This window comes from Anabrus simplex, chromosome 2 (genome assembly GCF_040414725.1).
Source record: "Anabrus simplex isolate iqAnaSimp1 chromosome 2, ASM4041472v1, whole genome shotgun sequence".
In the NCBI taxonomy this organism is placed as follows: domain Eukaryota; kingdom Metazoa; phylum Arthropoda; class Insecta; order Orthoptera; family Tettigoniidae; genus Anabrus; species Anabrus simplex.
The window spans coordinates 612,292,395-612,306,117 of record NC_090266.1 but is presented as its reverse complement, the minus strand read 5'-3'; the positions used below and the strand labels follow the sequence as shown (position 1 = coordinate 612,306,117).

Below are 13,723 nucleotides of genomic sequence, written 5' to 3'. Positions count from 1 at the left end.
AGTTATTCCAATCCCTAACTCTCCTTCCTATAAACGAATATTTGCCCCAATTTGTCCTCTTGAATTCCAACTTTATCTTCATATTGTGATCTTTCCTACTTTTAAAGACACCATCCAGACTTATTCGTCTACTGATGTCCTCCCACGCCATCTCTCCACTGACAGCTCGGAACATACCACTTAGTCGAGCAGCTCGTCTCCTTTCTCCCAAGTCTTCCCAGCCCAAACTTTGCAACATTTTTGTAACGCTATTCTTTTGTCGGAAATCGCCCAGAACAAATCGAGCTGCTTTTCCTTGGATTTTTTCCAGTTCCTGAATCAAGTAATCCTGGTAAGGGTCCCATACACTGGAACCATAACTTACTCAAGTTGAGGTTTCACCAGATACAAATATGCTCTCTCCTTTACATCCTTACTACAACCCCTAAATACTCTCATAACCATGTGCAGATATCTGTACCCTTTATTTACAATCTTATTTATGCTCTTGTATCGTAACACTATGTTGGAAAGTCAACCCGAAGTTGCCGTGCATCGAACTCAGAACACTCCCGGTAGTAGGTAGTCTACAGTGCTCTTGTGGGCACTCAAAAATAATTCCTACTTAGGCGAGATACTTTATAAATGACACTGATGAAGTGCATAATATACTGGCTCCTTGGCTGAATGTTCAGTGTTGTGGCCTTCGTTTCTGAGGACCCAGGATTCATTTCCTGGCCAGGCCGGTGATTTTAACCACATATGGTTAATTCCTCTAGATCGGGAGCTAGGTGTTTGTGTTCGTCTTAATACACCTTCATTTACATACAGCACACCATACTACAAACCATCACAGAAACACGCAGTAGTGAATACATCCCTCCACATAGGAAGAGTGCCACTAGCGCAAGTATTCGGGCCCTATGACTCTTTGACGAGTGGAACCCTCGAAATCTTCTGCCAATAGCTTGTCGCTTTTATATGGTTCAAGCTACTACTAGAAGGTGGGAGGAGTTTACCGAAACGTTCAGTAGAGCGACGTATACCCGCAGAAGCACAGGCTTCTTAATAAATACTGTAAGTGTTCCATACTCCTTCCGTGCGTGCCCATTACTGTGCAAGCTGACGTACATCAAGGCCTTCGTGTCAGCTTGGCAGGTACTAATTTCCTGATGGATCTAAAGCAAATCGAATACTGCCTGGATAGTATTAGTGATACCTTGAACGATGGTCAGAAAGTATCTGACAAGGAAACCCTTCTATCTGCAAATCTCCGATCTGATTGAGACTTGGTACAACGACTTCAGTAGGAATGTTTCTTTCAGCCATATCAAAATTAGATGCCCAGTCGTATATTTAGCACCTGTTCTGGGGTGTCAAAGTTTGCTCATTTAAGCGCCGCATAGACAGGAGTGGAGAGCCTGCGTGGCTCAGGCGGCAGTGCGCCGGTCTCTGACCGCTAGTTTCCGTGGTTCAAACCCCGATCACTCCATGTGAGATTTGTGCTGAATAGTGATGGGTTGCGACTGGAATCACGAAGAGTCGATTCCATATGCCTGGGGAATCGGGTACCCGATTCCGAAATCGATTCCGAGGAACTAGTAGCACAATCTATGATGCAGATACGTAAACACGTGCAGCACGAATGTGTGTTCGTTTCGGTTTATAACCAGGTCACTTTACAAGCCATGCCTGCTCTCATTGTAGTGTCCTGGAATTATATACTCTAATGCGACTGTAATTTGATCAGAAAATATGATTCTCTGTTTGAAACTGATCAAATTGAATGGATTGTAAACGAATCAGAACTTATACGGGGATTATGACATAATATAACACTGCTCGGTAATGAAGATACAATCTTAACTAACGTTAAGCAGTGATGAAAACAAAAATAGTAGGCTAATTCTGACAGTTTCTCATAATAATATTCAGCAGTGGTATGAAATGCCGGCCCCGTTGTCAAGGGGTAGCGTGCCTGCCTCTTCCCGGAGGCCCCGGGTTCGATTCCCGGCCAGGCCAGGGATTTTTACCTGGACCTGAGGGCTGGTTCGAGGTCTACTCAGCCTACGTGATTAGAATTGAGGAGCTATCTGACGGTGAAATAGCGGCCCCGGTCTAGAAAGCCAAGAATAACGGCCGAGAGGATTCGTCGTGCTGACCACACGACACCTCGTAATCTGCAGGCCTACGGGCTGAGCAGCGGTCGCTTGGTAGGCCAAGGCCCTTCAATGGCTGTAGTGCCATGGGGGAGTAGTATGAAATATCCGCCTCTGTGGTGTAGTGGTTATTGTGATTAGCTCCCACCCCCGGAGGCCCGGGTTCGATTTCCGTCTCTGCCACGAAATTTGAAAAATGGTACGAGGGCTGGAACGGGTTCCACTCAGCCTCGGGAGGTCAACTGATTAGAGGTGGGTTCGATTCCCACCTCAGCCATCCTGGAAGTGGTTTTCCGTGGTTTCCCACTTCTCCTCCAGGCAAATGCCGGGATGGTATTTAACTTAAAGCCACGGCCGCTTCCTTCCCTCTTCCTTGTCTATCCCTTCCAAACATCCCATCCCCCACCAAGGCCCCTGTTAAGCATAGCCCCTGTCCGCCTGGGCGAGATACTGGTCATCCTCCCCAGTTGTATCCCCGACCCAGAGTCTGAAGCTCCAGGCCACTGCCCCTGAGGCGGTAGAGGTGGATCCTTCGCTGAGTCCCAGGGAAAAACCAATCCTGGAGGGTAAGCAGATTAAGAAGAAGAAGAAGAAGAATTTTTTTCCTAACACTTTTCCCACACTTGTGTGGTCGCGGGAGCGAACTGTATCGCACTTGGTGATTTGGCCATGTTATACGACCGGATGCCCTTCCTGACTCCAATTCTATGTGGAGGGATGTAATCACTATTGCGTGTTCCTGTGGTGGTTGGCAGCTTAGTGTGTTGTCTGAATATGAAGAGGAAAGTGCTGGGACAAACACAAACACCCAGGCCCCGGGCCAAAATGGGTGATTAAAATATCCACCACGCCTGGAATCGAACCCGGTACCCTCTGAACCGAAGGCCTCAACGCTAACCATTCAGCCAATGAGTCTGACAGTGGCATGAAATGTCCATTGCAAATTAAATGTAACGGAAGACAGGTATCCTGCGAAACAAGTTGTGTACTTATTAAAAATGTGACTTTAATTCCACAGACGTTATACGTTTATACTAGCGATATTTCAAAACCACATTAGAAAAATACAGTATAAGCATCAATAACAATGTCGATTGCTACACCCAGTGTCGAATTGTATAATGCGATTTCCAGACAACCAGGATAAATTATTATTTCATTATTATATGGCATAGGCCTAATTGTGCCTCTGTGGTGTAATGTTTAGTGTGATTAGCTGCCACCCCTGGAGGTCCGGGTTCGATTCCCGCCTCTGCCACGAAATTTGAAAAGTGGTACGAGGGCTGGAAAGGGGTCCACTCAGCCTCGGGATGTCAACTGAGTAGAGGTGGGTTCGATTCCCACCTCAGCCATCCTGAAAGTGGCTTTCCGTGGTTTCCTACTTCTCCTCCAGGCAAATGCCGGAATGGTATCCAACTTACAGCCACGGCCGCTACCTTCCCTCTTCCTTGTCTATCCCTTCCAATCATCCCATCCCACACCAAGGCCCCTGTTCAGCATTGCAGGTGAGGCCGCCTGGGCGAGGTACTGGTCATCCTCCCCCGTTGTATCCCCCGAATCATTGTCTCACGCTCCAGGACACTGCCCTTGAGACGGTAGAGGTGGGATCCCTCGCTGAGTCCGAGGGAAAAGCCAACCCTGGACGGTAAACAGATTAAGAAAGAAAGAATATGGCATAATTCATTCATGACAACCATACGTTATTTTTTTTGCTTTACGTCGCGCCGACGCAGATAGGTCTTATGGCGACGATGAGGCAGGAAGGGGCTAGGAGTTGGAAGGAAGCGGCCGTGGCCTTAATTAAGGTACAGCCCCAGCCATTCATGACAACCAATAAGACATTTCACTGTATACAAGGTAGGTAAGGTAAGGGTTATTCTGCCCGAAGGCAGGTCCGAACCTCCGCAGAGGTGTTCCTGAGCCGGAGTTTACGTGCGGTAGGGTGGCCAGTTCCTTTCCGCTCCTCCATTCCCTTACCCCCCACCAACAGCGCGTGGCAACCCATCCAACTCCTGACCACGCCCAATGTCGCTTAACTTCGGAGATCTCACGGGATCCGGAGTTTCAACACGGCTACAGTCGTTGGCACTGTATACAAAAGAAATAGTAAATATTGCACGTTCGAATATGCCCCACTTACATACGGAAGACTCAACTCTAGTGAGTACGCCCAGCACACTCTGGTGACGTCATCGGGAACCGATTCCTCGCATGCGACATTGAGTAAGACCTCGGAGTCGTAAAAACCGATTCTCGCGATTCCAGGCGTCATTCGCGCACATCACTAGTGCTGAACAAAGCGGAGGTGGGACAGGTTTTTCTCCGGGTACTCCGGTTTTCCCGGTCATATTTCATTCCAGCAACACTCTTCAGTATCATTTAATTTCATTTGTCATTCATTAATCATTGCCCCAGAGAAGTGCGACAGGCTTCGTTAGCCGGCACAATTCCTATCCTCGCCGCTAGATGGGGTCTTCATTCATTCCATTCCTGACCCAGTCGAATGACTGGAAGCACGCTGTGGATTTTCATGGACAGGAGTAGCGGCGGGGTGGCCTGCCGGTTCATATTTCATGCTCTCACTCCTCTCTCTCTCTCTCTCTCTCTCTCTCTCTCTCTCACACACACACACACACACACACACACACGCGCGCACACATTATACTCCGCACGGCCTTACTTCTAAATTGACATTTCGCAAAACAAATGAGTATCGCTTTTCCTCTGTTGCCAGCGCGCTACTGCTGCAATACGACCGCGGTAAACGGCTCTTGTCAAATGTAATACCGTACTCAGAAAAACTCATGAATATGGATTGAAAACAAATTCACAAACACTACACTTAGGCTACTAACATAATCCAGTCACGAGCGAGACATCGGGAAGTGCGGACGTGTGAATGAGCTGAGGTGCGCAATATGGGAATAACGATACAGCAATACAGGCTAAGAATTGGAAGATGGCATGGTGCAAGGCAGTGTTGGAAGGAAGGTGGAGTTGAGAGAGGAAGAGAAATTAGTGGTTATAAAGGACTGTTGGAGATTATGTTGTGTGCGACGGTTATTGCGACGCTGCTGGTGGTAGGAGGTATAGAAAAGAATCCGGGTCCAAACCAGGGACCGTTCGGCTGGGAGGAGCTTGAAGAGATCAAGAGAGTGGTGAAGGAAGCAAGCAAAGGAGAAGAAATTAAGGAAATGATGCAGGAACATCAGGCAGCCCAAATGAAGGAGATGAAGGACTTAAAAAGTTTTATAAAAGAAGAAATTGGAGGTGTAAACGACAAGTTAGCGGAGATAGAAGATGAGGTAGGGAGCTTGAAAAAGAAGGTGGTGGTACTGGAAGAGGAATTAACAGCAATGAAGAGAGAAGTGAGGTTAGCGAGGAACGAATCGGCAAGAAAAAATGTGTTTGTGTATGGTGTACCTGAGGAAGGAACAGAATCAAAAGTGGAATTAGTATTGAAAGTGGTGGACATAGTTTCGAACAAAATGAAGATAAACTTTTCTGAAGTTGATATAGATGATATATATAGAGTGGGAAGGAACAAGGGACATAGGCCGGTGAAGTTAAGATTAATATCAACCCTGATGGCTGATATACTTCTGAGGAATGCTGGAAATTTGAAAGGATCGAACATTTATTTGAAGGCTGAGATAGAGAAAGAAGATAGGGTGCGGTTGGATGTCTATAAGTGGCGTATGTGGCGTGCTAGAGCGGAGGGATTGCGAGTCAAGATAGTGGGGAGGTGTCTGGTTACTTCAGGCAGAAATTGGTCGCGATCGTGGACACAGGAGGAACTGCTGAGGATGGAAAAATGTGAGGAGGAAATGAGTTGCAGAAATCGAGAGCAGGGTGACATTAATACGGTGTCATGTCCAGGGACACGAACCTTCATCAAGTAGCAGCACATAAGTAATACATAGTGATTATTTTGGTAACTCAATCCATTGGCCTTGCTGTCGAAGCAGCCATGTGTTGGGGGTGATATAGAATGACAGTTAAAAACAGAGTTGTGTGAGGTCAAGAGGTCTCACGAGGAAGTCGATACGGACAAATCTGAAAAGTCACGTCCTGTCGTCTGGAGATGGCAAGAAAATGGGGGTAGTTTGAAGGATACCATACTTAAAATTAATGGGCGACCCAATTAAGTGAAACGGGACGCAGTGTCATGTTTATGATGACAAGTATTAGAAATGGGGGAGTTATTTTATGAGCATAGGTTTAAGGGCGAGAAGTCAAGTTCATGTTAATAAATATTGCCACGTGCATAGTGTGGGATTTGAGATACATGGGGGAGGTGGTAGCACCAATAGTAAGCCAGTAAGGCTTTATCTGAGAGGAGGGGAGACCCTCATATCATATTGCTAGTCCCTTTAAATACGTATGTAATTGAAGGAACAAGCGTCTTATTGCATTAGTCTTCGCTTTGGGAGCCTTGCCTTCCGCTCACGTTAGAGAGTTGCGATCAATTCTCCAAGCGGTCTCGCTACTTAGAATATTTCTTAGTAGATCAGGTTGAACGGTGGTGCTAACACTTGGTATTCACCATTCATACTTTGATTCTCGACTTAAGCCCGAGTTCTTCTGGGTTTTATCGTAGTTGGCAACTTAAAGCTTGAGGAATCTCTGTGAGATTTCACGATACTCTGTTTTTAACATCGCTTAGAATTTCAGTGGTACTCTAATGCTTTAGAGTCCACTTGCATTTACTTGGAGTAGCCGTTCTGAGGAAGGCTAGTTCCAGTACGTCACAATACGTGACCGACTTCAATTGTACGTGTATATTCTTTGTACATCATCTGTCAATATACGCACATATATAGGAAATCATATGAGTTTCAACTCTTAACAACCAACTTACCTAACGCCTATAAATTACCATCTTATATCCCTTTCGTTTTTAGTACTGTTGTTAGCCATCAGGTGATTCCACTCACCGCTCGGCGTCTCACCTGTTGACCGGGATACGACAGGAGAAGAAAAACTGGTGTCAGTTTTGTGGGGTTGGTCCTGAGTTCGACGTCCATCCAGGGTTGTTTAACTCTTAACCAGGCGTTGGTGGTTTCCTAAGCGGCTGTCTATCCTAGTAGACTGAGGGGCGGTCGGAAGAAAGAAGAAGAAGTCCGGAGGCTGTCTATCCTAGTAGACTGAGGGGCGGTCCGAAGGAGAAAGAAGAAGTCCAGTGGCTGTCTATCCTAGTAGACTGAGGGGCGGTCGGCAGGAGGAAGAAGAAGTCCGTAAGCAGACAGAGAGCAGAACCAAGAAGGCGCAAGGGCTGGCCCACGGAGTAGCAGAGGGATTCATAGGAGTCCAAGGAAGGAAGACGCAATCGACCCGGCGTACCTGCACGTCGTCAGCTCACCATCAGCACGCAGTAGAAGACCAAATATTGTAAGGTAAGCCAAACTCAAAATCAGTATGTCTAATTCTGAAGTGGGAAGTGCCAGTGATAATTCAGATAACAATTATATTAATATCAATCAAGCGTTCAAGTTAATCGGAGATCCTTTTGACGGGAGAAATCGGAGTAGGTTGAAAGAGTTCTGTGCAAATGTAGATTCAGCAATAGAATTTGTTCAACCAGATGAACATCCGCTGTTTTTTAAATATGTTCTTACCAGAATAACGGGTGAAGCTAGAAGCAAGTTATTAGTAAGACAGGATGTTACGAGCTGGCCAAAAGCGAAGGCAGCTTTGTTTGAAAATTATGGAGAGCGTAGGACTATTGATCACTACGCATGTAAAATGTTTAAAGCACAGCAAAATAAAGATGAATCTGTAATAGCTTGGGGTTCGAGAATGGATGCAATGGTAAGCGAACTTAAAGAAGTTGCCACGGCAAGAGTCGAACCGGAGGCAAAAGTTCATAGAGCGAATTTAATAGGAGAGTTAGGGATATCATGTTTTGTACAAGGATTAATTGATAAAAGCATTCAAACGATTGTCCGTAGTAGGAACATTACGGATGATTTCGGTTTAGCAGTTGAGGTAGCGGCCCAAGAAGAGTCGGCCGTACTCTCAAGTAAGGAAAAGCACGGTGAATCAGTTAGGAGAGATAAATATTGTAGTAATTGCAATAAGAAAGGACATTCGGCATCCTCATGTTTTCTTAAAATGCGACCAAAAAAAGTTAAGGCAATAACGTGTTACAATTGTAATAAGGAAGGGCACTATTCACGAGAGTGCAGAGTAATAGTTTGTAAACGTTGTAAGAGAACAGGGCATGTAGAGAAAAATTGTAAAAGTAGTAAACCGCAGCAATTCACTAATTACATGGGTAAAGGTTACGAGAATAAGCAGGCGGAAAACTAGAACAGGATCATGACGCAAGGCCGGTTATAGGTCCTAAAAGTGTTCACATAGGCCAAGTACACAATAAGTGTAATAACAATGAAGGGACAGTTTTACTATCTATAAATGATGTACACGGACCTTTTCGATTTTTAATCGATACAGGCTCAGAAATAAGTGTAATAAAGAAACAATGCGTACCGAAGGAAATAAAGATAGATACAAGTGATAGATTAAAATTGCTAGGAGTTAGCAAAGGAACACTATTCACGTGTGGAACCGCGAAGGTAACTTTGGGAACATCTCAATGCAAATTGCATGTAGTAGATGATGAATTTCAGTTGTCACAAGACGGATTGATAGGTAGAGATTTATTGATAGATTCTGTAATTAATTTCACGGAGGAATTCATAGAAGTAAATGGTGATAAACATAAAATAGAAATTAGAGAAGCTAAAGCAATAACAGTATGTCCGAGAACGGAAACTATATATGACATAGGACAAGATGAAATTGCGCACGTAATGAAAGTAGAAAAAAGTGACGCACAGGAATGTTCACAATCGAGAACTCGAAGATTAATCGAACTAATTAGGGCAGATCATATGCTAAAGTGTGATAGAGAAAGGATATTTGAAATATGTTCAGAATGTAATGATAGATTTTATTTAGATAGAAAATTAAACGAGATTACGATCGGTAGCATGTACCCTATACCAGGTACTACGGAGTTAAGTAACTCAACAGGGAAAGCGAATTATTTCTCGACAATTGATTTAGCCAGTAGCTATTATCAAGCTGAAGCAGAGAAAAAGATATTGAAAAGATCACATTTTCGGTATTAGATAGGCATTTGATATAAATTTATGCAAATGACGTTCATGAGATTAATTAGCGGAGTAAATGGAACTAAGTGTTTATGCTAATTATATTACAAAAAATAAAACACAGTATTTTCAGCATTAGATCGTAATTTTGAATATAAACGTATGTCAGTGACGTTCATGAGATTAATGACAAACGTATTAGCGGGAGTAAAGTGAATGAAATGTTTATTAAATGAAATTAAATTATAAAATTATTTTGGAGATCCAGTAAAATAATAATAATAATAATAATAAAATTATCGACGTTTTGGGGAAGTTAAGAGAGATTTTCTCAACCCACGACCACGAAACAACTTAAGGGATTTTTGGGATTATCGGGATATTACAGACGTTTTATACCAGATTATAGCAAAATTGCTAAACCACTGTATGAACTTTTAAAGAAAGAAGTAGACTATAAATGGGAAACTAAACAAGAGGAAGCATTTCAGACTTTAAAGAATAAGTTGATAACGTATCCGATTTTACAATATCCAGATTTCGAGAAGCCGTTTATTGTAACAACCGATGCAAGCAATGAAGCGTTAGGCGCAGTATTGTCGCAAGGGAAGGTAGGAAGCGATTTGCCAGTAGCATACATATCTAGAGTATTGAATAAGGCAGAAAGAAATTATTCAACAACAGAAAAGGAAATGTTAGGAATTGTATTTGCAGTAAAGTATTTTAGACCGTATGTCTTAGGACGAAAGTTCACTGTAGTGACGGATCATAAACCACTTAAATGGGTATTTAATGTGCAAGATCCAACCTCAAGATTGCTAAAATTTAGATTGAAGTTAGCAGAATACGATTTCGATGTTGTTTATAAACAAGGAAAGTTAAATACAAATGCAGACGCACTGAGCAGAATACACAAATTAGATGAGGTTGAACAAGAAGAAGTTTCAGAAATGGAAACAGATGAGAAATTCACAGAGAAATTAACAGAGGATGAAAAGAAAGAGATTATGAAAGAATTTCATGCATCTTTAGTTGGAGGACACCAAGGCATTACACGCACGTATGCTAGGTTAAAAGATTATATTGAGTGGCCAGGAATGAAGAAAGATGTAGAGCAATACATTCGATCATGTCATTCATGTCAAACTAATAAGTTTACGAAGCCAGATACGAAGGCGACTATGGTAATGACACACCACAGACTGTATTTGAGAATATCGCGTTAGATGTAGTCGGATCACTTCCACTTACACTCGACGGAAACAAATTTATTTTAACGTGTCAAGATCAGTTATCGAAGTACTTAGTAGCAGTGCCAATGAATCAAGAAGCAGAGACAATTGCAAGGGCATTGATGGACAATGTAGTACGAACATTTGGAATACCAAGTGTAATATTAACTGACCAAGGTAGCAACTTTTTGAGCGAAGTAATGAAGAAATTATGTAGATTATTAAATATTAGGAAGATTCATACTGCCGCATTTAGGCCACAGTCAAACGGAAGTTTAGAGAGGTCTCATGCAGTATTAGCTGAATTTTTGAGACACTATGTATGTGAAACCCAAGACGATCGGGATAAGTTCATTTCAATGGCAACTTTTGTATACAATACAACGAAAAGTACGTCAACTAATTTCACACCATTTGAATTAGTATTTGGAAGAAAGGCGAATATACCAGGGACATTGCAGAGAAAGCCAAACGAGAAGAATTATAATGAACACGAAAGCTATGTGGTGGAATTAGCTCGAAGGCTTAGAGAAAGTCACGAGGTAGCACGTAAAACTCTAATAGAAACCAAGTTGAAAAATAAAGTCCAGTATGATACAAGAATAAACGAAGTAACGTTTAAGATAGGAGACCAAGTTCTTTTAAGAAATGATTCAGTAAGGCGAGGTCGTAGCAAAAAATTAAGTCCAAACTTTGTTGGCCCGTACACAGTACAGGAAGTTTCAGGAGTGAACTGCGTTTTGAATATGAATAAGCGAGGGAAGCGCGTTACAGTACACAGTAACCGATTCAAGTTATATATTTAAATGAGGAGGAAAATTGTATGTAAATACATTGTGAACAATCAGTAATAAATTATAAGCAACGCAAGGTAACACAAATCTGTTACTTGCAGGTCAATGGCGCTGATAGCAGCGGCGATCGCAGTGATGGCGATATTTACGAAAGGAGGAAAGGCAATTGATTTCCAGCTCCAACCATATGAGTCCACCCCAGGGGTTTATTTCGACAAGCTAGGTGAAGTTCAACTCTATAACACTGAATGGAAGGTAGTAACTTATGTAAATTTAGAAGCGTTAAATGATGCGTATAATGTTGGTAAGAAATACATTCAGAGAACCATGAGATTGTGTTCAGAACTGGAAGTAAATTTAACATATACGTGTGAGAATGAGGTAAAGCTTTTAATTATGCAATTAAATAAAACTCAAAATTTGCGTGAATTAATAAGACAAACAACTAAGACTGAGGAGAAGGAAAATTCAGATCAGAATAGAATGAAGCGAGGAGTTCTTAATTTTGTAGGAAGTATTGCTAAAATTTTATTCGGAACCTTAGATTCGCAAGATGCAGCCTATTATCAAAGTCACATTAAGGATCTTGAATCAGAGAATTTGTCGATGTTAAAAATCGCGAAAGAACAGATGATTGTAGTAAAAAGTACGTTACAATCAATGAATAGCTCATTGTATGACGTCGCTAAGAACGAAAAAGAATTAAGCGATAATATAGCAACAATACGGGGATATCTGAAGGATGAGACTGAGCAAATAGAAAGCGCATTTAGGAGAACGGAGATTGAAATCGCGGTCAATAGGCATTTAATTGACACGCAAGGATTCTTAGCGCAATTAAAAGATCATTATGAGATTCTGTTAAATGGAATAATGTTGGCTCAAAAGGGAGTCTTACAACCTCAGATTATAAGTCCTAGTGATATAATAAGGTCGTTTTCAAAGGCACAGAATAATTTCCCACCAGGAATGACATTACCTGTTGAGTTGAGACTGGCTTATGGCTATTTAATAACTAGAATAGCAGAGATTGAAGTGTTCATTACTAAAGAGATACTTGGTTACATTGTAAAGGTACCTTTGGTAGATAAGGTAAAATATGATCTTATTAAGGTTATACCATTCCCAACAAGAGTGAATGGTGAGGTAGAAAACTTTGTTTTTATTAATAGTGAAAATGAATTTATTCTTTTGGACCAGAACAGGCAAAATTATGTAATGTTAACTGAAAATCAAATTAATAATTGTAAGAGGTTGAATGATAAACTTAAGGTATGCAAACAAGAGTTTGCTATCAAACTAGCTCATTCACATGAGGAATGTGTAGTAAAATTGTTGACAGGGGCACAGGTTATGCCACAAGATTGTCAAAAAATGTAATTAGAGTACAAGAAGTAATGTGGTTTCCCTTAAGAGAAAATAAATGGATTTATATCGCTCCACGGGAGGTAAAAATAACAGTAGTATGTCAAGAGTTGCACACAAGTGATGCTAAGTTAACAGGTACAGGAATAATAACAATGTTTAATAGATGTACGGCCTTTGGGCCAAAATCAAAAATTCAATCTTCAAATGTAATTAAAACAAATAGTACCAAAGATCAAGGGTTTGTACCTGATCTATTGTTACAGTATGACTGTTGCGATCATTTAGGAATTAACACTAAATTGAGTCAATTGCAGGATGAAGGAAAGATACCGTTGGTAAATGTGCTTCACCATGCAGAGGAATTAAAATTAGCAAGTCATAAAGTAGAGGCAGTTGAAAAATTAATACTTGAACAGGAGGATGAATTAAAGCAAAATCATAAATTGGATAACTTGAATTTTCTGTCTTATATAGGTGGAGGAACAATTGCTGTTATTTTGTTATTATTATGTTCCTGCTGTTTTTGCAAAAGATGTTGCAAAAGATTTAGACTTGCTCATAAACTGTCAGAGCTAGGAGATGAGTGTTGCGGAAAGGTATGTATCCGCCAAACTATAATTAATAGTCCTAACTCACATTGTTCAGACGAGGACGTCACAGTGCATTTTGATAGACAGGAGTATGTAAGAGGTAAGCGCGTAAATGAGCGCAGGGGTAGAAGTATGACAGATCTTACTACTTCCAGTATAGAGCTTAATGAAAGGTCTCTCATCAGAGAGCCAAGGAGGCAATAAAGAGGGAACATAACCACATTAGTAAAGTAAAAATTTCAATGACCATTGTATAAGTAATGAATCACTAGTAAGACAGTGTTAAGGCTGTAATGTAACAAATGTAACTTTAAAATTGTTAAAGTACAAAAAAAAAGACTTGCCAAGGGGCAGAGTCGAACAGGCAACCTTATGTTAAGGTAAAATTTCATGAGACTGGCCTAAGGAGGCACAGTTCGGGCTTGTCGAGGGAGGCAAGACCCAAGCGTCCATTCCTATGAGTTTGGTACGGGTAATGTCAGT

The 13,723-nt window shown here is 41.7% G+C and overlaps 1 protein-coding gene across 1 annotated transcript; it reads left to right on the top strand.

The window, feature by feature from the left end:
• Nucleotides 1–7,383: 7,383 nt before the first annotated feature.
• LOC137498373 (uncharacterized) lies at nucleotides 7,384–12,975 on the top strand. The gene is made up of 2 exons (XM_068225827.1): nucleotides 7,384–7,534; nucleotides 11,384–12,975. Exon 2 carries the CDS (start codon nucleotides 11,388–11,390, stop codon nucleotides 12,660–12,662), a length of 1,275 nt encoding a protein of 424 aa, XP_068081928.1. The 5' UTR covers nucleotides 7,384–7,534; nucleotides 11,384–11,387; the 3' UTR covers nucleotides 12,663–12,975.
• Nucleotides 12,976–13,723: the final 748 nt, after the last annotated feature.

Coding starts and splice junctions, on each gene's coding strand:
- LOC137498373 (XM_068225827.1), top strand. CDS start 11,388: ATGGCGCTGATAGCAGCGGCGATCGCAGTGATGGCGATATTTACGAAA.